The 24,824-nt window shown below is 41.9% G+C and overlaps 2 protein-coding genes across 4 annotated transcripts; both read left to right on the top strand.

Moving 5' to 3' along the window:
* Positions 1-4,875: 4,875 nt before the first annotated feature.
* On the top strand, positions 4,876-6,857 carry id3 (inhibitor of DNA binding 3). The gene is made up of 3 exons (XM_005925663.3): positions 4,876-5,284; positions 5,618-5,691; positions 6,078-6,857. Exons 1-2 carry the CDS (start codon positions 4,985-4,987, stop codon positions 5,669-5,671), a joined length of 354 nt encoding a protein of 117 aa, XP_005925725.1. The 5' UTR covers positions 4,876-4,984; the 3' UTR covers positions 5,672-5,691; positions 6,078-6,857.
* A 6,017-nt stretch (positions 6,858-12,874) lies between these two features.
* Positions 12,875-24,616, top strand: e2f2 (E2F transcription factor 2). 3 transcript variants are annotated; one of them, XM_005925666.2, is made up of 7 exons: positions 12,875-13,685; positions 18,927-19,026; positions 20,425-20,644; positions 21,301-21,462; positions 21,736-21,850; positions 21,973-22,168; positions 22,764-24,616. In XM_005925666.2, exons 1-7 carry the CDS (start codon positions 13,410-13,412, stop codon positions 23,036-23,038), a joined length of 1,344 nt encoding a protein of 447 aa, XP_005925728.1. In that variant the 5' UTR covers positions 12,875-13,409; the 3' UTR covers positions 23,039-24,616. The 3 variants fall into 3 exon arrangements, with proteins under 3 accessions (XP_005925728.1, XP_042078394.1, XP_042078396.1); XM_042222460.1 differs by having other exon boundaries at positions 21,970-22,168; XM_042222462.1 differs by lacking the exon at positions 12,875-13,685 and adding an exon at positions 13,692-16,860 and having other exon boundaries at positions 21,970-22,168.
* Positions 24,617-24,824: the final 208 nt, after the last annotated feature.

Raw genomic sequence — 24,824 nt, 5'->3', positions numbered from 1 at the left:
ATTATCAGGCACCCACTTGACCTAGAAACACATGACACACAGGTGCAGAGATACCCACCAGGGACCTAATGGCCTCTGTATGTGTGTCTCTGTGAAGCCTGACCAGCTGAACCCCTGCAGCATCCGCCACAGCGTCAGACCCCTCTACAGCTTTCTTTCTCTCAATTCCTCTCTTTCTTTCACAGTCTGAGTGTCTCTTTCTCCTTTCTGTCACTCGCCCTCAAGTGTGTTCCTCAGACATTTTCCACACCAATTTTCTCTGCCCCTCTCAGCTCGCTCCCTTCATTGGACTGCTTTCTCATCACCCAAGCAAATTTCCTGTTTGTATTTCTCTATTATGTTTCCCGGTCCATGTGTTCTTCATACAAAACCACATGTATTAACTTCCGTGGGGTCTGTGAGGAAGTTGGACAGCCATATTTGACCCTGAACGCCTCAGCTAGTAGATACAAGTAGATGTCAGAATTTTCAACCAAACTCTTTTGTCTTAAAACTTCGTACCAATACCATTACATCATGTAATTGGTCACAAATGTTGGAATTAGTTTATTTCCATCTCGATGGTAGCTTGCAACCGCAACATGCCGGCTAGCACTACAGCAAGATAGATCAGTATAACAGACTTGGACCCCGACTCTTAAACTCTCCTCGTGGTACTGGCCACAGTGTGTGGGTATGTCACAAGCGTGGATCAAGACAATCTTTAAATGCAAGGTCAGAACTCTAGTTCAAGTGAGTTTATAGTGCACCACAAATACCCCCTTTGCAAAAACTGCGAGAGGAACAGCTATTACACGGGAGCATTTGTATCAAAAATAATTATATAGTCATCATCTGGTAGTAATCAGCAAATAGTTGCCTGGATTGATTCTGGTTAAATGTTAAGATTGTAGCTCCACAATGGTGAGACCAAATGAAAACTGTGGATCAGACTCATTCTTTCCTAGCATTGTGGAGACAACTAGCAGACACAGCCAATTTGTGCTGTCTACAGAAGTGCATATTTTGCAACATTGAAAGCAGAGATTTGGGCCCAAAGACCTTCCATTAATGGCCAACCAGCTGTACAGTAAACTCAGTGTCTGATGGAAGAGTGACTGTTGATGAATTTCTTGATTAAAGAAAAAGAATAAACCTACAGAATTCAAGTCCAAGCCCTTTTTTGTTTACAGTTGAAGACCAGTGGAAGGTGTTGTGACTAATCAGACCAAGTCAGACACCAGGTGGAGTTGGTGTAGATCCTAGCCACAATCACCAGGTCTGAGTTGTGCACGGAAAGCCAGATGTTTATCCTCATTGAATGGCTAGAGAATAAACCAACTGTTCCAGTCTGTTGATGAAAATGACAAAACAGTAGTGTGACCAACACCTGGTCTCCACCCGCCAAGCCGCACTCAACATTATACTCAGCTTGTTTTGGACCAGTGTGGTGATCATGGATTTAAATGGCCTTCTGTGGCTTGTCTCCCACCTTCTATACAGTTCCACTGCCTGGATGGGTTCTTGCATCTAGAGAGCATTATTCATACCCAAGGACATCAACAGGGCCACCTGTCAACATAGTTATGACAACTACCCTGTTCCCGCAGCGAGCAGCACAATATTTCCTTACATTACCGACTTCTGGATTTTTTTTTAAAACATAAACAGCAGCTCTACATGCTGTACTTCTGATGTATGTTTAATGGGACACATGCTGCTTAATCATTTGGCGCTCTCAGTGCTGGACAACGGAAATTAATTCCCTATTCAGTAGCAACAAAGACCCAGAACCCCTGTTCACACACTCCATTCGGATATTCAGCAAAACAACAGAAAAAGGCACATAGTGGGCGAGTGTGTGACTCAGTGAATGACGTATGGGTAAGTTTATCTTCTGACATATTATGTACCCTCTCATCTACAAATCCAGCAGGATCATTATGCGCAAGCTTGAACAAGAGACTCTAACATAGATAACAAGTGGCCAATACAAAACAACAATGTGCATAAAATGTCATGTCACTGCCTGGGTCACTAAGGCGAAAAGCTTGGGATCTGTAGGCTGCTCAAAGCTGATGGAGAAGACTGAGGCGTCTTTGATGAAGGACAGAGTGAAAACACACCAACAGTGCATGGCGTGTACTTGCACACACACACACAGACACACTTGGGATATAAAGAATTAAGTTTCACTGAGTTTCTTGCCACTTAATTATCCTCTCAAGATGAGTCTGCACTTGCAGATGAAAAAGATACCCTTCTGTATACAGAGCTACCTCTCCACGGGACAGTATAGAGGTTTATCTTTGCTGTCTTGTTCTGTTTCATCTCATTACCCTACACCCTGTTTTTGTGCAAAAGGAGGCACTTTGTTTATGTTAACACAAGGTGCTTTGAGAGATAAAGACGAGTGTGGGAGTGAGATCCTGCATGTGAAAACTGATTTTTTTTTTTTCATAGAAGAAGAACTGATGTTAATATCAGACTGTATTTTTGCTTCCTTGATAGTAATTGAATTTTTTTTTTTTTAAGTGAATTCAAATACCAGAGAGAAGAGAAAGAGAGAAGGGAGAAGAAGGGGGTGCTGCTAATTATGCGTGGCGATTGTTGATGGCTTGATTGTCTGCGTCCAGCTGCATGGAGGAGCAGGGAGAGGGAGGGCGGTGAGAGAGGCAGACTCACTGACGCCGGGCTCGGAATTCTCCCATCCATTGAAAGAGAGACCCGATTGTGTCCGGGGCCTTTCCGACAAGCACCTGATCCCTGCCCAGACACACTAGTGCGTGTGTGTGCGTTTTCACAGATTTACGCACTAGGAACTCTGGAATCTACAGGCCCCTGGCAATGAGTACCACAGGAAAATGCTATACTACAATTTTTAACAAGACAGAAATGGCTCCTTGCTCTCTAAAATGACTAAGAAAGTCATTTCTGTCAGATTAACAAACGCCAAATCTTTACCCAGACCCTGTCATGACAGCTGGCTCGGTCAGCAAACGCAAACAATTATTTTCCCACCAAGCCTGGGAATTTCAAAGCAATATTTGTCCTTCCCTTCAGCAAATTTAAGAAAGATACTTTAGGTCAAAGTCTTGTTTAGATACTCAGCGCTGCTCACACAATATGATTTTAAAATAGTCTGGATCGAAGTCCCGTCTCACGGTTCAATGTGGTTTGCGCTAAAGTGAGGTCTCTGAATGACTCCTAATACAGGGTCAACTGCCGTGAGGAGGAGGGGGGTGCCACAAGGAAAGTAGCGAGTGGAACATCTGTTGAACCTCTGGGCAGATGGGACATCTCTGGGAGCATGTTTGTGCACAGATTTATAAGATTATGAAGTTTTTGTATTACCCAGCTATTTTAATCAGCTACTCCTGTAGCATGCGGAGCGATGTTTTGGGTTTTTTTTTTTTCAAATTGTTGCCACCTTCGCTACAGTTAAAAAGAGCCTATGATAAGTTTTAGTTCTCTGTGGTGGAGACTTTCAGAGTGGTTGCAAAATATCGCATACAGGCTACTTTTGTGGCACCCACAGACCACTGGGCAACACTATTGTTCAAATCATTTTTTTCTCTTCACACTGAAATGTTACATTTGGACTTCTTCATTAGGAACAGAAATAGAGAATCTACAGTGCTGTGCTGTAACTTTTCAAGATTCATCTCTAGCTACAGTTGCGTATATCCAGCATTGCAAAAGCTGTGGATATTTAGAAATACTTTCCCTTCGACTTCTGTCTCGAGTCCATCTGTAGACCCAAGCAGAGAAGAAGCGTGGACGCGCAGAGTCCGGTTAATGAGTGATAGAACCGCTCAGCCAATCCGATCTCCGAGCGCCTCTGCTTCCCTCCCTCCCCATGGTTCACGGGGGAGGGCGGGCCGTCTGCCAAAGAGGGGAGTGCGCGTCGGGGTGAATGGATGACGTCGGGAGGCTGGCGCCAGCATGTCTGGGACTGGCGCGTTAGATCAACACAGCTGGGCCGGGATAGGACACACAGCTGGCTCAGGCCTGCATTCCTCCACAAAACAGGATTGTGAGAAAAGAGGAAAATAAGACCCAAATAGGAGCAGAACGGGGCGTGCTTTGATGTAAACCAAAATGGAGCGACATTCTACATGGTTAAAATATAACTTTTATAAAGAGTCTCGCCCAAAAGAAGCCCGATCTTTACATTAAAGGACATCTTAAGCACACAAGGCTTCAATAATAGGAGTGATTTTTCGTTATTCATGGCACACAGTGAGACTAAACAGTAGGCTGTGAACTATCACTGTACCCTAAATGGACAGCCGGGGAATAAGTGGATGAGCCTGTGATTCTTGGAAACTAATTTCCTCTGACCTTTTGCCTGTAATCGGATATAAATTTCCAATATATTTGTATCTTTGTTAGGGAGTGTGTGTCCAAAAATGTGGAAGTTCATAAGATTTAATATAGAGCCTTTTTGTAGGGCCGTACTGATGTGCTGAAGCGATTCAGAAGCCTGTGAGAGAGGTGTTTCCAGGGGCTGGACATAGACACATTTCCTGAAGGTCCAGTGATCACGGATAACAAAGTGTGATGAAAGAAGTAAAAGTCCAACTCTAAACCACGTTCCTTGCTATTATTCACAAGGCAGAACCTCATAGGTAATAGAAGCCCTCATTTACACGGTATTCTTCAAAGTGACCTACTTTAAAACCTTTCATCTGTTTAAAATAAAGAGCAATATCAGAAAACGATAGCTTAAAAAATCGATTGACAATTCCCTTCAGGCATCCCTACCTTATTTCCTCATACCTTCCAAACGCTTCCCCAATTCCGTATCAGCCAATGGGATTAGGTTTATTCTTTACATTGGCCAATCACGAGAAAGGGGGCGTCTGCAAGCGTGTGCCTTATAAAAACCAAAGTGTACGCCGCTGTCACTGCACTGTAGCTGTTCAGGACACTGATCGAAAAGACCTCAGCAGGAAATCTTACAAGCCGAGTGAATCGCTCTAGTTTCACCTGCGTTTTCACCATGAAAGCCATCAGTCCCGTCCGCTCGGTGAGGAGCTGCTACAAGGCCGTGTGCTGCATTTCGGAGCAGAGCCTCGCCATCAGCCGGAATAAACACTCCTGTCTGGATGAGCCGGTGAGCGCCCTGTGCGACATGAACGACTGCTACTCCAAGCTGAAGGAGCTGGTTCCGAGCATCCCGCAGAACAAGTCGGTCAGCCAGGTGGAGATCCTGCAACACGTTATTGACTACATCTTCGACCTGCAGATCGCGCTGGAAGCAGAGGACACGGCCACGCCGGAGATGGTTTTGTCAATAAAGGTGAGGGGAGATGCGGGCTGATGCTGGGTCGCTTTCCGACATCCTCAGTCACTCGTCACGATCACTGGCAGGAATTTGCCTGCTGGTTATTTGCACTGCATGAATCTGGACTGCAGAGTCATTTAAAGTTCAAGGCCGTGCGCTGTGAATTTTCCAAAGTTTGTTCGCATGCGTACGTGCGCGCATCGCGCTGCTGTTCTGCTGTAGACCGCAGTCACACAGCAGCAGATGGTGCTCTGCGATGTCACACCTCTGCTCAGGCATTTATTAGAATATACTTCTGTTATTGCCAGCTTCTGAAACTTGCTTCTCTTCTCTGTCCTCTCCATTCAGACTGCGGACATTAGTCGCAATTTCTCCAAAGAAGAAGGGCGGTTGTGCCATTAAGATGGAGATGGCATGTTATGGTACGTATATATTCCTAATTGATACATATATATATGTAAATATATATAATAATATAATAAATATATATATATATGAGGCAAATGTGCCCTGAAGCAAATCATCATATCTTGAATTACTCCTTTTTACTTAAGTTCAAATAAATCTATAAATGCCAGAGAGAATAATGTAAGTACTGATATGCTTAAAAGTGAAAGTCTTCACTCCTCCACTTTCATTATGCTCGCCAATTAGACAGGCCAGTGATTGTGTAGTGGATTCATTGCTATCTGCCTGGGGTTAATGAAAGTTCCATGCTAGGCGCCAGTCTGTCTGCTCCCCTCTGCAGGGAGGGAGAGAGGGAGGGTGAGAGATCTGACTTCACTTTTCTTCCTTTCTCTCCACGCAGGTGCAGGGAAACACATGTCTCCACTTCACTCCGGGCAAGAGGACAAGAGGGGCAGAAAGGGTGGGATAGGTATTTGGGAGAGAAGGAGAAGAAGAAGGAGGAGGGCTTGAAGAAAGAAAGAGGAAAAAGTGGACTGTTTCCTAGATGAGTGGGGATCAACAGTATTGCATGAGCAAGAAAACAGAGACTCATTCTTTGGCCCGTGGACAGACAAATCAACACACCAAAGTAGAAGCCAGGATTGGAAAGTGAAAGCTACCAGCTTTGTATGCCTTCCTCTTAAAAAAAACAACCTGGGATTCCTTATAGATAGTCGGAGGAATTGTTCTTCTTTTCTTTTCTTTTCTTTTTGTATTGCATTCCAAACAAAAGTTTTTGTGGACACACAACCTGAACTTTGTATCCAAGTCTCATATCACCTCACACAATTATCACCCCCCCCCCCTTTCCCCCTTCCCCAAAAGCAAAACACATGTTTTCTAATAATCTTGAGAACTAATCAAACTTCTTAAGAAGGTGTACATATCTGCTGGGGGTGTAAAATGTGAATCAATATGGATGTTTCTTTTTCCTTTGTTTTTTTGGGGGAATTGGGAGTTCGCGTGTCTTAGGTATAATCAGAACTCTATACTAGAGTCAATTGTAAATGTTTGTAGGGATTGTGTTATTTCTACAGACAATGTGCTGTGAGTTTCATAAACTCTTTATTATAAAGTTTGCTTTGTATGTACATGTATGTTTTTATGTAATGAAATAAAAAAAAAGAAGAAGAATGTGAAACCGTTTTCCTGGTGTGGTGTGTTTGGTCTAGAAAAATGAATGAGTTTGAACTAGTCGTATTCTTCTGAAGACGATGGGGATGCTGACATGACTTTCTGGCTTTGGATGACAGTGAAATGCTGATACAACAGGATGTATTTAGATGAATCTTGAGGTTGAGTGGTTGGAAATCAAACAAAGGGAGTTTCCTCTCAGTGTTTCTATTTTTCCAAAGAAACCAGTTCATAGCGATTGAATTTCCTAAATGGTGTAAAAGAGAGAGGATGTTATGTGATTGTAAAACTGTGCATCTGATCATTCATAAATCCTGTTAAAATGTCACCTTCATGACACCAGTGTATAGAGGTACAGTATGCTGCCTAGCTAAAGCTACCACTCTTGAGGTAGCACTATACAATTTTTAAAAAAGAAGATAGGAAGATGTTTCCATGGTTTTTACAGAGAAGCTTTCCTTATGGAATCATATTAATTAGAGAGTGAAACAATGCATGGGAAGTATGACTGTAGACAACTGATTTCCAAAAGCTGAACAAACGCTTGGCTCTGTGTGGAATTTCAGGAATTAGATGTTGACACACACTACCGGTATCTCTTTAGAACAATAGTTACACTGAACGGAAGCTTTGTACTTTTGCACTTTTCTTTCTTTCTTTGTTTTTATTTATTTATTTATTTATTTATTTATTTATTTATTTATTTATCTGAAAATAGAAGAAAGCTAACAACAACAAAACAACAAGGGGGATGAGTTAAACATGATGACCCAATTCTAACCTTCCTCGTACAGCTAATAATGAAATAGCAACGCCATCTAGTGGTGCAAATGCCTTATTGGCTTTTCTCGCCGTAGGAAGTTATCACGGTGGAGAATATTTTGTGATACAAAATATAATTATTACTACCTATATGGACTTCATATTTAATATTATATATGTTCTATACTTTTAAAATGCTCATGTACGTTATTATTAATAGTAACAGCACCACAGCCTGAAGTTCAGGACAACAAGGTTACATGACAGCTTAACTGCTATCAGACTAATAAGTGGACAGTATGCGTCATAATAAATAGATAATACATGGATACAGTGCAATAGCTGAGCACACCTCAGCTGTAGATTCTATTTTGTACATATTATTTTTCTTCATTTTGTTTTCTTTGACTGAACGACAGTCTTTTTAAACCCTGTCTTGTTTTTATTGTGACGTTCTTGTTTTTCTCTGTGCATATAATTTTGTTCAGCAATATATCAGTGATGTAGTGCTGAACGATAATACAGGAATCAATAAAGGAATGCATTTTAAAATAACAGTGTTAGGATGGCTCATAGCAGGTGGCTTAAAATAGGAGGCTTGTGGTAGAGATGAGGTGCAGACCACCCACGTGTTTGTTCACCAAAGTCAAAAAATAAAAAATAAAAGCCAAAACATTACAAAAAATAAAACCACGTAGCCAGTGGTGGGACCTGGTTCCAGTAGGATGTTAACTGGCAGCAGTTAACCCAATTAACTGTTGCTAATTGGGTCTCAAGCCATAGGAGACATACATGCTAAAGTAAAATAATAAACTGCACACAAATCTTTTCTAATAATGTTTCTTAACATCAAATCAATACTGTAAAAATAATTACAACTATTATTATGAAATATTTTCCCACTTGGCCTACCACCTAAAATCTACAATAAAACTATTATGGCTGTTCATTCCCCTGTTCAATCACTAGGTGCTGCCTGGAACCTTTAAAAAGCACTTAGGAAGTCTTGGGACTCTTTTGACTGGCAAAAACATTGGGAGAAAACACAAGTAGGACACAATCTTGTCATCAAAATAGTCACTTGGGATATAAATTGGCTCTCCTACCCATTAGAATACACACCAGGTAAATATCAAACCAGTATTTTCCACCAGTAAATTTACGCACATATTAACCAGTGCCAGCTGAAAGATTGCCAACGAGAAAAACCTACAGACAAATAACCACTAAAAAACATGTCAAACTTTTTTGTACTTATTCTTTAACACCAATGTTAAACATTAATCATGTATGTTAATCTGGTTAAGTAATGAAGAAGACTATTGCAAGCAGCAAACAACATGAAGATCAGCTGCCAGTCCACACTAGATGGGGCTGTTGGATGAGGATGGAGCCTCCTGACATCAAGAACTGTTGCTTTCAGTGTCAAAATGAAGCAGCCAACCTCAAAATGTAGGATTGCACAAGAATTAGAAAATGATCTTTCTTCTTTACAGCAGCACAGTGGACAAATGACTGACAAGCTGTCTCATGGCCAAGTAAGCCCAGTTCTCTTCTTATTTTGTGACAAATTCAGAAGGTGAAAAATCTGGAGTGGATTCCAATTGTTGAACTTGCTGGTGAAAGGTGCAAATCAGTAGTCTAGTATATTCTTAAAAATAATGAATACCCTGACAGGCTCAATAACGTAGAAATGCCCAAAAGACTGAACTAGTGCATGATTATAGGATAACCTTCTTTGTTCAGAAAACGCTGAAGACACGTTGAAAACATTCTCAAACAGGTGGGTGTATCACTCTCAAGGTCTGTTATTAAATACAGAGGGTTTATAACTAACTACTGGTGTCCCTCCAGAACAATGAGGAGAGATTAGTCTTTGCCAGGAAACAGCTCAAAGAGTTTGTACAGTTCTGGGGGGAAAAAATGTTGGACAGATGAAACCAAGATTAACTTGTACCAGAATGATGGGAAGAGAAAAGCATGGAGAAAGAAAGGAATGGCTCATGATGGTGATAAATAAACTGGTATTATATCATGCTTTTCTACTTGGAGTACTCAAAACACTTTTTACTGTCATTCACCCAATCAAACACATTATTACAAGGGCTTTTTTTCTGTATACCTAAGCACCACGAACATTTGCTCTAACGTTGATTGACACAGCGGGGGTTCTCGCCCGAGGATACTTCGATACAGAGTGGAGTAGTCTGGGATCGAAGCACTGACTTTCCGAGTAGGCAATCTGCTCAACCTCAGCTGCAGCCACCCATGACCAGAAGCATGCCACATTGCCAAACATGGTAGAGGGGATGTTATGGGATGAGCATGTACAACAATTAGGCATAACATTATGACTGCCTGCCTGATATTCTGTTGACCATCCTTTTTGCTGCCAAAATAGCCCTGATCCATGGAGGCATGGACTCCACTAGACCCCTAAAGATGTGCTGTGATAACTGGCACTAAGATGTTAGCAACAGATCCTTTAAGCCCTGTAAGTTGTGAGGTGGGGCCTCCGTGGATTGGACTTGTTTGCTCAGCATATCTCACAGATGCTTGATTGGATTGAGATCTGAGGAACCATTTTTGCTTTGTGGCAGGGCACATTATCCTGCTGAAAGAGGCCACACCCATCAGAGAATATAATTTCCATCAAAGGGTGTACATGTCTGTAACAATGCTTAGGTATTTGGTACGTGTCAAAATAACATCCACATGATGGCAGAACCCAAGTTTTCCCAGCAGAATGTTCCCCAAAACCTCACACTACCTCCACTGGCTTGGCTTCTTCCTGTAGTGGATCTTGGTGCTCGCTGTTGTGCCAGGTGAGTGACACCACGTAGTGGGCTATCCATGTGATGTAAAAGAAAACATGCTTCATCAGATGAGGCAATTTTCTCCTCCAGTTCTGATGCGCACTTGACCATTGTTGACGCTTTCGGTAGTGGACACAGGTCAGCAAGAGCCCCCTGTCTGACACCTTTCTATCAGAACCAGCATCAACTTTTTCAACAGTTTGAGCTACAGTAGCTCGTCTATTGGATTGGATCACACAGATCTTCAGTCCCCACGTGCTTCGGTGAGCCTTAGCTGCCCATGACCCTGTCACTGGTTTACCACTGTTTCTTCCTTGGACCACTTTTAAAAAATATGATCACTGCAGAACAGGAACACCCCACAAGAGCTGCAATTTTGGAGTTCTAGCCTTCACAATTTAGCCCTCGTCAAGCTTGCTTTAATCTTTGTCCATATTTCCTGTTTTTGTCAGCTTTGCGGACATAAATGTTCACTTGCTTCTTAAAATATCCCACTCAAAAACAGGTGTAATGATGAGGAGATAACCAGTGTTATTGACTTCACCTGTCAGTGGTCATATTGTTATGCCTGCTTGGTGTATGGCTCTAAGTGGAACTAGATCACTAGTGTTTATCGATTATAAGAATGCCGATATAAGCAGCATGAATTCTGAAATGTGCATTACTATACTCTCTGCTCAGATTCAGTCAGATGCTGCAAAATAGATGAATGATTACCCAAAAGCATACAGCAAAAGGTACCCAAGATTTTCTCAAGACAATGAGATATCAAGGGCTAAGTTGGTCACCTGACTGGCAACCCCATCTAGCATGCACTTAGTGCACTAAGTACAAAAACAAATGCAGAAAGACCCATAAACAAGCAGCAGCTGACATTTCTGCAGTAAAGGCCTAGCAGAGTGTCTCAAGGGAGGAAAAACAGCATTTAGTGATGTTTTCTGGTTCTACTTCAGTCATCACTTGCGCCGTTACTGAAAATAGAGGACTCTGTATACAAATGGCTATAAATAGCACAGCCATTTGGGGGTGTAGGCAGCAAAGCTCCAATAAATGTGTAACTGTCCAGACACTCATTTAACTCCACGTGAGTTTCATAAAACAAATTCACAGTTTGATACACTGAACACATTTTGAAGCATCACAAATTTTGATGTGACAGAGAGAAACATCACTAGTGATTTAAAAAAAACAAAAGAAACAAACAACAAAGTTAAAAGTACAAAATGTACATCACTAGAATGCTGTGAGATGTTGCATGTCATGCAGTTGGGATGAAACATGAATCTGAATTTCCAGTATTGCTAGTTATGCAAGAACACCTACAAATTGTGCAGGATTTTGTGTGAAAGAGGAAGAAACATGAGGGTGGGGATAATATACGTTGCACTCTGTGGGCATCCAGTGCAAAGAAAATTTCTTTCATCTGATAATTAAGAATTATCTCCTGATCTCTAATCCAGTGTAATAAGGAGGCAACTGTGTCAGCTTTTTTCTTCACCCTCGGTTTTTTAAAGGCACAGATGCACAACAAACAATCATTTTTGTTGTGCATTCAAACCACTTTCAACTTTGATTATTTCATTCAAAATGCAGTTCAGATTGACGCTGGACAATGGGGCTGCTTTGGTGGAGAGTCTACTTTGTCTTGGCCAAGGGGGTCAAGTCATATGGCTTGGGTTTGGTTGCTGCTAATGGGGGAGGGGGTGTTTTCTTTCAATACCTCCTCTGAGCCAATAAGCAGGAGTGTATACTGAGTGAATCCAATTATCATCTATAAACCTCCTTGTAACAGAGAACAATACACTTTGATCACATGGAATACAATAAAGCAAAATTGTCTTTATTGTTTACAAAAAACATACAGTGTATATTTAATTATATTTAAAAAATAAAACTTGTGAAAAAAACTTTCCAATCGTTTCTTGCCCACTGATTTCTAATACACATATTTTATTATGTCCTGATTACCCAGAGAGCAATTCGGCACTATTTGAACATACTGTACATGATTGCACCGTTTGCAGAATCAGACTTCATTTTAAAACACTGCAAATTTCATATAAACATATGAAGTTAATGTTTAACCGTTTTTGTAATCTTTGACTGTCAAGGAACTGAACTGGGATGCTGTAAAATGCAAGTAAGTGGTTACAAGTGGAGTTAAAAAGGCAATAAAAAGTGCTCCAACAACAATAATGCGCCTCTAACGTGTGATTATAAAGTCTGGGCTGGTCATTGTCTCCATATCCAGCCTGGCAATGAAAGAACACCATGTCTTGATGTGTGCTCCTGTCCCTTTAAGCAGATCACGCCCATCCCCGTACAACTGTTTTATGCAAATTAGACAAGCTGAACGTGTCATGAGCCAATCAGAAGCGGCTTTCAGCCGCGGGAGATCCGAATTTCGCGGGATGAAGTTTGGCGGTAAAAAGACTGCTCTGCCCCATCTCTTGCCCCCTTGTATGGAGAGAGGAGCTCTGAGGTGGACGGACAGGAGTGGCATACTGGGTCGGATTCAGCACCAGAGGGAGTCACAATCATTTGTTAATCTCCAGCTGGAACCGGATCTCAGTGAGACCTGGAAGCCTTGGAGAGTTAAGCTTTAAAGTTCTGGACGTTTGAAATAGTTTATTTATTCAGGAAGCTATTCTTTATAACTGGTAAGGCAAGTTTCCTCTACACTGTTACAGGACAAAGGATAACAACACCGACCAGCCTGTTAAATGTACTAAGGATAAACGTCACATTATAACATATAAGCCTGTACTGCATGTGTAATCCATGCGGCTTGCAGCTAATTCGGCAGTTTACGCTGTGAAAGTTGCTTTTGTTTTGTTTGTGTGTGTTACAGTATTGGCAGTTAATATATTCATAGAGGTCCCGCAGTAAGTGAAGCTTGCTGAGCGATTCAGTGTGCTCAAGTACAGGCACACTTCTGCCTTCGCCTCACCGGTCCGGTTAAATTTAGTCTACTCAGGAAAATGATGCGGATGCCTAAAGGCGTCTCGCCGGCATCGGCTCGGCAGGCAGTGGGGCTGCCTTGCTCTCAGCAGAAGATGAAGCTTTTGTCCACCGGTGGAGTGAAGACCGACTTCTTCCTCACCGGACTGTCCAGTCCGCAGATGAACACGGTACCGGCCGGATATTTCACCCAGATCTGCAACACCAGCGTGGCCGAACAAAGAGCCAACAGCCTGTATTCAACCCCCCATGGACCCGAGGTTAAACCCATCAGATCATCCTCCGGGCGACTGCCGGTAAATAATCACACAAATACAAGCCTGGGGTCGTGTTTCCTTACTGTTTAATATCCAGCGAATGATATGCATAATGTCCGGGGAGGAATATTTAACTTTTTTCATTGCTATGCATGTTTGAGAAGGGTGCATTCAGATATGTTTTGACGTGATAAGCCACAGAGGGGCCACTGTGGCTGCTTCTGCTGATGTGCATGACTGGTGTCTTCTCTCTTTCTTTTTTTTCCCCCTTATCCATGCCAGGCTGTGTGACATCTTCTCCCGCAGTCCAGCTGTAGCTAAGACAAGGCCAGACGCCTTGTTCTGTGTTTGATGGTTTTGATGAGCCAGTAGGGGTGCTTAGAGAGAGGCCCCACTCTCTTGTGCCCAAATAACGAGTGTCCCCCCTCCTTGGTGCAGCAGAGCTATTTTTTTTTTTTTTTTTTTTAATACAAGCAAACAATGCAGGGGCTCGACCAAGCTGCAGGAAAGACACTTAAGGCAAATTCATAGCTTCCCAACACTTGTAATGGGAGATAACACACACAACAGATGCTCCACCCTCACTTCCCATTATGTCAAAACAGGGTCTGTGTTGGACTGTGGGAAGGAAGCATAGGTCAGAGGTCATAACCACAGAACAAGTGTATTTTCTGGAGTGTGAAAGTATTACTATCGGAAGCCCTAAAGCATCACCAATAAGTAAAGGATTAACCTGTTTTGTAAAACACATACACAGTTGGCTTTAATGATGTTAAGTAATGTCGTTCATTTTAAACTCGAATGCTGAAGATTATTTGAAAATCCTGATCTGAGAAGATTGGATGACACTCAGCAGCTTTTTAGTGCTCCACACCTGTTGTTGTTTGTTGTATTTGGTGTCTTTATTCCAGCTGACTCGTCAGCCCCGGAGTCTTTTTTTAGATTTAATGAATTGCAGTAACGCTAAAGGGGTTAGAGTGCGTACAGGGTTTTCAAATCTCATGTCAAATCCCCAGCCCTAATAGGCCCTTCAAGAGGATTAGATGGATATAAGTAAAGTGAGAAATAGGGTACCACCTGGCATATCATGTGCCAATGTGAACCTAACTGCTGTCAAAGTGTGTATGCATTGTTGGTTTCTAGAAATATTACGTGCATTCACGCTTGATAACCTGGTTTTCGCCTTGAAATCCAACCTTAAAGTTTGGCCATATAAGTGGTCCATACTGGATTTGATGTGGTTCAGTAGGCTTTATGACACGACCCCCGTGTATGCAGTCATGTCGCCTGTGTTTTTGTGCATGCACACTGTGACCACGGTAACTTCTGTTTTCAAGGGATTTGAATATTTTCAGTTGTTGCACATTGTCACAGGTGCACGTTTCAATTTACCAGAAAAACAGGAGCCTAGTTCGGGTTGGCAGAAGTGACGGCACGGTTGAAAATACGGATGAGGTTTCAAAAAGCTCAAGAAGCTTAAGAAACTTCCTCTGGATCACTTCAGTAATTTGGGTAAACTTAATCAAAGGGAGTGAACCCACCTTAAAGTTTCTGTTTTTAAACTTATCATTTTAAGTGATTTGATTCCCGTGTCTAGAAATAAGTGGTACAGTGGGCTTTAATGATGTTTGAGCGTATTCCTTCTATTATACGTTAGTTTTGTTGCACTAATATATATTTATGATTTTGACACAAGGATGTCATTATCATTATGTTTGGGTTTGAATGACTAAAAGTAACGAAATTTGAGTTGCTCTTGTATGTGTTGCGATGGCTGGTGGTAGCTATCTTGCAGGATACATTTGATGTGATGATATTATGAAGTTTTATTGACGACAGTAAAGAAGCTGAAGATAATAATGTGTTGCTGACACAGCTATTTCAGTGCATGTTCAGTCATGACTTCTCTGTTTACAGGAAGTGTGGCCTTTTCATGTACTTACGGCTCACTTCCTTTAACCTATACAACATTATAACCACAGCTTTTTTCTTTAAGCTTTCCTTTTTTAAAACTTTGACTGGGAAACCAGATTCTAAAGCTTAGCATTTATTTATTTTAAGTACAAACAATCTAAGCACATACAAAGTCCCACACGTTTGTAGGCACCTACCTACAAAAATAAAAAAAAAAAGGTTAATATTTGACTGATTTTAGTAAACTTCAGCTGCAGAGATCCAGTCTTTACTTATTAATCTTACCAACTCTAGAAAAAGGCAACGTATCAGCTATTGGCATGTGAATTTTTCACCAGGGTGTGTAAACTGTTGATAAACTGTTGTCTCTGCTTCCTTTCAGCTCGATAGGGATGTAAATGTGTTACAGTATTCAGACCTACAGCCAAAGTCCAGGGAAGCCCTTTTCTCTTATTGGACTGCGGATGAATGAATTTGTCAGTTTAGGCAAAGTTCAGTACAGTCAAACAGCGGTATGGCAACAGGATGCATCTCCATAATATTCACCAGGAACAATGTCCCATTTATTCCCTGCTTATGTGACGTACTCGGAGTTTCATGGAATGCGCACAATCCACCACAACTGAGTGATTACGGATGTCAGCTAATGCCTTAGTCTTTCTCCTTTGGTAATTTTTAGGAACACACACATCTCCTGCAACCAACCTTCAGCTCTGGTTTGACCTTTTTTTAGCCCCTAGGGTTAACAACCCATTCAGGCTAATGCTTTGGTGGGATATTGGACACAGTACCAACTGTATGCATTCTCTCTATTATCTGTTTTGTTGGTGTGTTTTCCATTTAACCCCAGCTTCAGGCAAATACCAGCCCTACAGGGCAATGCTCTCTATAGGGGGAGTTTTGCATTTCAAAGCAGCTTACCCTCATCAGGCAGGCAAGCCACTGTGGGGACGGATCCACACCTCTGTTTAACCGCTTAAGAGGCTGTTGTAGGGCAACTTTTGTTTTTCCTTTATGTCCAAGGGTGTGGTAGTGAAGGGGCTCGGTACAGAGCGGTAGGTACTTGTAGGCATACTGAAACTTGCCCTTTGCCTGGATGGAATCTAAGTCTGGTGCAGCCTGACTAGCAAGATCTGTTTGTTTGAGGAGAGGCCCGACTGCAGAAGCCCTTCACGTGATTATGATTACATGCGTGGAGTTTACAGCACAGCAGCAGAGACGGCGGGAACCGGCCAAAGAATATACAGCAAACAGAAGGGGCCGCGTGCAGTAGATGGGCGTAACTGGGCAATCGGGCAGGGTGAGGTTATAGCAAACGTGAGTGGCGTGATACTGCCAGTCTTTGAGATAACGTGCTAATAAGGAGGGCAGCTGACTCGGGCCTCTCCCATCGTCTCTTATAGCTGCACCATACGTATGCGAGAGCTAGTTTTAGGGTGTGAAAGCTTTTGGATTCAGATTTTCACAATGTTGTGTTCTAACACCTTAAAAGTGATGTGTGCTAGGCGGCATACCTGTGCACTTTCTGTAAAATGTAACCATTTCTCAATAGCTGCACTTCTTCTTTCAGTGGTCTGTTAGTCTGTTAAGTGAGGAATTTAAAAAATAAAAGGTCTTTCCTCTAAATGACTTTGGGTTTGCGTAATATGGTTGAATCACCAGAGAAAGCACTCATGCAAATGAAGGAGCACCCAAGCCCTCACTCTGATGTACAGCTGCAGGGGGAAACCGCTGGTTCCATTCTTACAAGTCATCATGCATCAGGCTATGACTCAAATTGTACACGTGCATTAAAAAGTTTGACTTGACACACGTTGACCTGCTCGTTTTAAGTCATAGAAATGACAAGTCTTCAGCCTTATTTGGTCAAAAAATGCGACGTTTTTTTCTTTGTGCTGGGACACTGAGTCAATGGAAAGCTGTGGCAGTTTTTCTCTGGTTAAACCACAGCTGTCACGGCTGTAGGCAGTCCAACTGGTATCATCTGCTTCCTTTCTGCGACTCCAAGTGTTTGATAGCGACTTTCACGACCATCGGCCAATGAAAACTCAAAGTTTGAATCGTGCAAGAGGTCGTTTTAGAGGCAACAGTGAGCATTTTGTTCTTCGGTAGCTGTTCACCGTCCTGTTGCGGGTGTCTCTGTATGCCTGACTGTGTGTTTTAGGGATTAAAATCTAGCCTGCCAACAGCACGGGGCTGCTCCAGATGTCACGAGTCAACAGGTGGACGTGTTAGGGAGAACACTGGGGGACAATGGCAGCCTTCATTATCCCTTTACTCACACATGCATAGGCACATCCACACGCGGTAACGTGAACTCCCTGCTTTTCCCATCTCTGAAAAAGCAATTTCCCTAAACCTGTTAACTAAAACAGTTCACTGGCCGCATGTACGCTGTCGTGGCAAAAGGGATTATTCGTGAGGAGACACGGTGAAAGGAGTTTGTGAGATCTAGCCATGCACTACAAATTACCCAGCAGCCAGAGTGTGCTGAGGTGAAATTGCCTCACTAGCTCAGTCATTGTGTTTTTGTGTGGGCAGTTGTTGGATTTCCAACTGACAGCAAACGTTCTCGTCCACCGTGAACTTTTGATGATGACAGCATATCTGCACGTGGGGTGTGGTGGTAATTTCCTAATCCTTAAGAGAGTAGCGCTTTCACTTCAGCTAAGTAGGCCAGTGGATGGCGGGAAAAAAAAGCAATGGTCATTTGAAGATTTTATATTGGGTTACAAAGGTTGTTCATGTGCTTTTGATTGTATGATGCATCGCTGTTATGGTCAGATAATGTTCTGCTTGTGTGCGCGCGTGTGTCTCTGTGAGGAGCCTGTGTGCTAAGCACAGAAGGAAGAGGGTTGAGAGGGGGGAGGAGAGGTCATTGAGTGATTCCAGGGACTTCCTGACGTATGGCAGGCAACGAGTCGGGCCTATAGACCTCCCGCTTCTGTTGACTGCAGACAAACAAAATCAGCCCCTGTTGAAGTGCTTGGGAAAGTGTGCGTGTGGGGGGTGCTTTGTTCCTGCACTTGAGGGTTGTTGGCACATTTACGACATGGTACTTTTAAACAAGCCCCTATTTAGCCGTCTAGCATTCATGCTACTGTTCTACAAAAGGTCTGGACTTGCCCTACAAACTATTTGATTCTTTCAGCTTTTTAAAGTCAGTAGGATGAGTTAAACACTTCCATAATGTGCTTTTGTTCAGCCTACACTGGGATTGGAAGGATTTCAGTCTTATACACCCTTTATATTTTCTTATGTAGTGAAACAGCAGTTAATACAGAGGAAGTAGTAGAGCTGTAAGTCACACCTGCTTTGTAACATTTGCATCTTTTTGTTAATCTTTGATAAATGTCTTCCCTTTAGGCCAAGAGGAAGCTGGATTTAGAAGACCCTCTGTATCTGCCAGAGTTTCGCACGCCAAAAGGAAAATGCAGCATTGCAGCACGGATACCAAGCCCAAGGAGTGAGTAGACTGTACATCTTTTGTTGCGTTTGTGTACAGCCCTTCGTGTCTGCTGTGACGGTGTTGAAAGTGCTCTATGAATAAAGTTGGTGTGGTACACATCAGTGGGTGGAAAATATTTTTTGTACTATGCAAAGGGAAGAAGCAGTTCAACATTAAAAGAAAAGAATAAGAGCAAACAATGAAAAGAAGTTGATTGTACGGTACTCTTTAGCATTAATCTGAACCCAGGCAGGGTGGGTAATGCCAGGTTCGCATGACACGACCTCAGCCTGATTGCGTCCTGAACCTTTGGGTTGTGAGCAAACACGAACAGACCTGTTTGCTATGGGTCAAACTGACATGGCAGGAAGACTACTGCTGAAGTATTCCGCAATAGTTTCCTCACTTTCTGCGAAGCTCACCCATATGAGCACAGAGTGCGGTACCAGCAGCTCAGTTGCGTACAGCTTTACACATAACAGATAAAATAAAATAAAAAGCAATGGTGTAGCCAGGAGTAGAGAGCCAGTATCATAAACTGGCTTGTTGACATTCTTTTCCTAGAATACACAAGCTAGCGCCTCCTTCCCAACGACATCTCAAATCTCACAGCTCAGCGGGAATGACGGATCAGGGAGGAATGTGCGGTCTGCCGTGTCTCTCAGTTATGAAATTGCAATGTCTTATGATTGTTTGATGGACAATTCTCTGGAATTAAGGAGCCCTGAGAATATGTTATTACTAACATTATCAGACCTATTGATCCATTTTCTATCACCAGTGTGGTTATATGTCATTGAGTCACGGGGAGAGCACAGTAAGCAGAGATGCCAGGACCTCTTTCACAGTATTCCGGGAGAATACTTTAGTGTTCCCAAGACAACAGAGGGCCATAACCTCCGATGTGCCCCGAGTCTTACACAAAGATTCCCACCAGCTGGAGCTGCCTAAACCACCTAAACTTGGTCTTTGATGCAGAGGAGCAGAGACGTCCAACTAATCAAGACTGATTATTAAACCTGTAGCAGATTAAAGCAATATGAAGACACAGTCATCGGAGACAGATGCTGTTTCTGGTTTACAATACCATACCCATAGCTCTTATTTTCATATTTTCCGTGCGAGGAAGAAATATTGCTGTTTGGAGGATTATTTGTAATTTCGAACATGATATCAAACATAGAAAGTAAAACATAAAGGCAGTAATAAATCTAGTTGACACATTCTAATAACTGTTTTCATGTTTCACTGTTGTCAACAGCTTGTATGACTAATACAGTAAATATTTGAATCAGTGATCTCTCCGCCAGCTCATCAGCCAAATAAAACACTTGAATGAATTAGTAAAAATCAGAGTTGTGTAACTCAAGCACATTTCTAGTCTTATGCGCTACTTTTCTGTGTGTTTCCTCGCAGCTCCAAAATCTCCGGGTGAGCGGACGCGGTACGACACGTCATTGGGCCTGCTGACCAAGAAATTTGTGGGTCTCATTGCTGAGTCTCCTGATGGAGTCCTTGATCTGAACTGGGCCACTGAGGTCCTGGAGGTCCAGAAAAGACGCATTTATGACATCACCAATGTTCTAGAGGGAGTCCAGCTTATCAGGAAGAAGTCAAAAAACAACATCCAGTGGCTGTAAGTAGAAATGCAGAAGAAGGTTAAGTTGCAGGAATAGTGGGAGGTTTATCAACTGCGTGTAGCTCACAGAAGCAAACCAGGGACTGCGTAACTGTTAAGTGAAGCCTTGGCATTTAGGGTTCCTTACAGACTTTCACAATAATGTTGGGCAAAGCATGGGCAGGACTGTTGACAGCAGCAATTTGGCCTTATTAACAAAGCTGTGTAACATAGTGCAATGCAGCTTGGTTCTTTTTGCTCGTGTCAAACAGCTGAGACAAGATATTAATATCTTATAAAAGTTTGCTTTTATAACATATTTACTCTAGATTTTTATAATGATTTTACAAAGTAGTGTTTTTATGCTGCACACTTTCTGGACTAATTAGTAAAAAAGATAGATATTTGCAAAAAACCTACCGATTGTTTTTGAGTCTACTTATACTGGGCTTTGATTGCATTCTAAAAATGTCTCCATTGCTTTTATTCTTCATGAAGTATTAAAAGGAAGAAAAACTTCATACTGGTACTCGCTTGTCTGCCCCCTAGTGGCAGTCAGCAGACATTGCAGTGCCAGTTGTAGACACTACCTAAACGTGTGGAGTTGTTTTGACTGTTACAGACTTTTATTATTCATAGACGTGTTTATTGTGTGTATGTGTGTGTTTCTCCAGGGTTGGAGACGTGTTTGAAGGTGGAGCGGGTGGAGGGGAGAAGGCCCGTGCCCTGAGGAAAGAGCTTGGAGACCTAGAGAGAGCAGAGAGATCTCTGGATGAACAGATTCAGTCCAGCACCACACAGCTCAAACAACTCACTGAATATAAAGAGAGTCAGAGATATCCTTTACATAGAGCACCGTGGTTATCCACGTCATTCTTTCATGATCTCCGTTTCCGCTTGTTGGCATGTTCCGCTGTAGCTTGCTTGGTTGAGTAGGTAACGCATATGCTAAAAGGCAGCAGGGGCGTTCGTCTTTCCCTACTTTACTATCAGATTCCTACTAATATCTTGCCAGATATAGCCAAAAAATAATAAAAGAGAAAAAAAGACAAGCACACACGCACGTGTATTTAAATTCCACTGTTGTTACCCTTAACCTCATGATCCACATTGGGCTATGTGACGTATCAAGACATCCGCTCCATCGGCAGCCTTCAAGACCAGACAGTCATTGCTGTTAAAGCCCCTGCAGAGACCAAGCTTGAGGTGCCAGACACAGCAGGGGTGAGATTTGGTTTATGTTTCAGTTTGTCCCCTTAACCCCTCCTTCCTTTAAATTGTGCATTTGTCCTGATGTCAGATTGTTTTGATAAATAAATGCTTCTTCTCTTGTTTCCTTACAGCAGGGGTCTTTGCAGATCTATTTAAAGAGTAGAAATGGTCCCATAGAAGTCTACCTATGTCCTGATGAGGGTCTTGAAGAAGCTAGTCCTGTTAAGAGTGTTGTCACTCCCAAAAAGGAATTCCCTCAAACGCAAGACCCTCCCGCTGCAACCCCAATAGGACCACCGAGTTACAGCGTCAAAGAGGAACCTGTTGACTGTAAGCTTTGAGTTTTGAACAGAATACCACCTTTATTTGAGCTACCCTTACTTTGATCGTACCCGTGCACTAGTCATAGACTGCATCTAGTTTTGCAACTAGCATTAATTTAGTTTTACAAGTTTTACAAAGTGATTTTATCCCAAGGCTTCCAGAACATTAAAAATGAATTGCACCTCTTCAGCTGGAGCCAGTCCAAAGATCAAATAGCACCATTAAAGCAGAAAGGTCACACTTCTTTTTGGCGGTTTCATGCGATGCCATGATAAATCGGTGACAAATTAAACAAATGGCATGTTATTTAATCTGCTTTCGTTTTGCTTGTTTGGTTGTTGTATTTTGTTTTGCATTCTGCAAAAAAATCTTGAACTGTTCCTTTAACTTTTTCATTATTTAACCCCTCAGCTGAAAGCATAAAAAACAATGTGCACAAGAGTAGAATAAAAATAGAACTTGTATGAGGATAAAAGATGTAAAAACTATTCCAATTTAGGAAGCTAAAAAGAAAAGTGTAGCAGTACACCACCTCTCTAAATGTTTTTTTAATGCAGTGCCCTTAGCACAAAATTAATTTCCAACGCTTTCTTCAACACAGCCAACATTTCCGCAGCAGCTCCAGCCGCCTCCTCAGCTGTGACCTCCACGTCCTCTCTGCTTGACGTAGAGGGTCTGCTGGGTTTGCCCCCGAGCCTGCTTCAGATAACCGAGGACCAGCTTCCTGGCACCTCCTTCACGTCAGACCCCAACACCCCCTTTGTCAGTTTTTCTCCACCTTTGGACCACGATGACTACCTCTGGAGCCTGGAAGACAGCGAGGGAGTGTCAGACTTCTTCGACACTTACGATCTCGGAGATTTGTTGAAAAGCTGAGGCTTAGATGAAGGGATGGGGCGGAGAAAATTCAGGGAGAAGAAGGGTAATATTTAATCGAATGCCTTCTTGGGACAAACTATTACACTATGAAGCCATCAGTTTTAATGTCCGATGGAGGAATCAACTTCTTTGTTTAAATTATAAAGTGAAAATATTTGTATATATAGTAAATTTGGGCAGTAAGTCGAGTAAGTCTCATAGAGAGCAGGAGTTATTGTTTATGTCGTATTGTCAGCGAAAGAACTGATGATGCATTTGTTTATCAGTCATTGTTTAGTGTGACCAACTCAGGAAATTTTTTTTTACCCCTCGTTTCCAAAGTCTAAATAATTGTTTGTACCACTCTTTGGCCCATAGGGGGCAGCATTGTATAATGTCAGCTTTAACTGCCATGCAGCGTTACAGGATTCAATCACTGGATCAAAGTAAGCTAAAGCCATGAAGAGCCATACACACAGGGTCTGTTTGCAGTGTTTTCACCACTGATCAAATTAAGCTGTGAATGAACTTCAGTGTCGACATGCATCTACAGCTCGAGAATACACATCAGGTGAGATCTCAGCATAGATTTTAGACATTAAAACTGGTTTTCAAAGGTGCTCATGTTGCTTCTTTCATGCCTTAAGCTTTGTGTCAAGCCTTGTGTGCCTGAATGTGCAGGCTGTGACCCAGAGTCGAGTCAGAGGTCATGACAAATGGTGGCTATTTTTTTTTTCTTTTTATCTCTTTGAACATGTACAATCTTTGAGCGACGCCTTGTAGGTTTGGCAGCTTTGTTTCAGTTGTTGCTCTGTTGAGTTTAATAGTTGTCTTTAACTGAGTGGTTTTAATTTATTAGTGTAAAGCTACTATTGTATTTCTTAGGAAATAACCCAAAACGAATTAAATGCAGCATCTGTGTTGCAAGGGGGGTGAAGAGAGGTGGGTGATGGGGGAGAGGAGGGGGTTAATTGATGTAAATGAGGTGTAATTAGAGGAGCAATTTCTTTTTCCGCTAGTTTTAAAATGAATGAACTCTGTTACTTCAGCAGAAACAGAAACAATGAGAAATTTGTCTTTGCTGTTCAGGTTTTAGGCCCACAAATGCTTTCCCTGCCTGCTGCGGCGTAACACTTTTACATGTCAGAGATGTGCTCCTGAGGATGGAGTAGCTCTGACTTTAATCTGTTTGTTTGTTTTTAAAAAGTGTTTTTGAAGTGTTCTAGAAATATAAAATTTGGTATATTTTTGGCTTTCCCTCTACACTGCAGAGATAAGCTAACTGTCCTGTCCTATCAAAACTTGAAATTGAGTGTTGTGGTGCGTATTTGACAGCTTGGGAAATGGTTGTTGTGCGTTTGTGCGTGCAGGTTTTTTTACAATGTAGATTAGAGAATTGTGAATTCAGATTTTGTAGTGTGTGTGTGTGTGTTTTTTTTCAATGAGCATTATTGTTTTTGGTATTTGTACATAACTTGTTTTGTATTTATACCTATTTTTTTCTAAAAATTTGTTGGACTGTTGTAAGTCATTCAGCACTTAATGATTTGTAATATTGTGAAGTTATTAAATAAAATATACTGCAGCCATTGTTTACACATGAATTTGAGTTCCTCTTTTTTAATCATGTCAGAAAAACCGGAATGCGTATGAATTGCTTTGTATGACGTGACTCTTGGTTTGATATTCTGATGTATCGCTAATGCTTCGACATCTGTGGAAGCCATATGAAAGTTTAAACAGTGCAGGCACTGATCTAATATAAAGTGACATTTCCTAAAGAGTGACAATAAGTCTGCATCAA

Source organism: Haplochromis burtoni, unplaced genomic scaffold (genome assembly GCF_018398535.1).
Source record: "Haplochromis burtoni strain Fernald_Lab_line unplaced genomic scaffold, NCSU_Asbu1 Contig_86, whole genome shotgun sequence".
NCBI classification, from domain to species: domain Eukaryota; kingdom Metazoa; phylum Chordata; class Actinopteri; order Cichliformes; family Cichlidae; genus Haplochromis; species Haplochromis burtoni.
The sequence above is the reverse complement of the archived record's forward strand: the minus strand, read 5'-3'. Positions and strand labels throughout refer to the sequence as shown.

What these genes read in the sequence shown, in the direction of transcription:
- id3 (XM_005925663.3), top strand. Translation starts at nt 4,985, where the DNA reads ATGAAAGCCATCAGTCCCGTCCGCTCGGTGAGGAGCTGCTACAAGGCC. An exon ending in AGATGGTTTTGTCAATAAAG is followed by an intron (nt 5,285 to 5,617) that starts GTGAGGGGAGAT and finishes CTCTCCATTCAG; the next exon opens with ACTGCGGACATTAGTCGCAA.
- e2f2 (XM_042222460.1), top strand. Translation starts at nt 13,410, where the DNA reads ATGATGCGGATGCCTAAAGGCGTCTCGCCGGCATCGGCTCGGCAGGCA. An exon ending in AAAAACAACATCCAGTGGCT is followed by an intron (nt 20,645 to 21,300) that starts GTAAGTAGAAAT and finishes GTGTTTCTCCAG; the next exon opens with GGTTGGAGACGTGTTTGAAG. An exon ending in CAAAGAGGAACCTGTTGACT is followed by an intron (nt 22,169 to 22,763) that starts GTAAGCTTTGAG and finishes TCTTCAACACAG; the next exon opens with CCAACATTTCCGCAGCAGCT.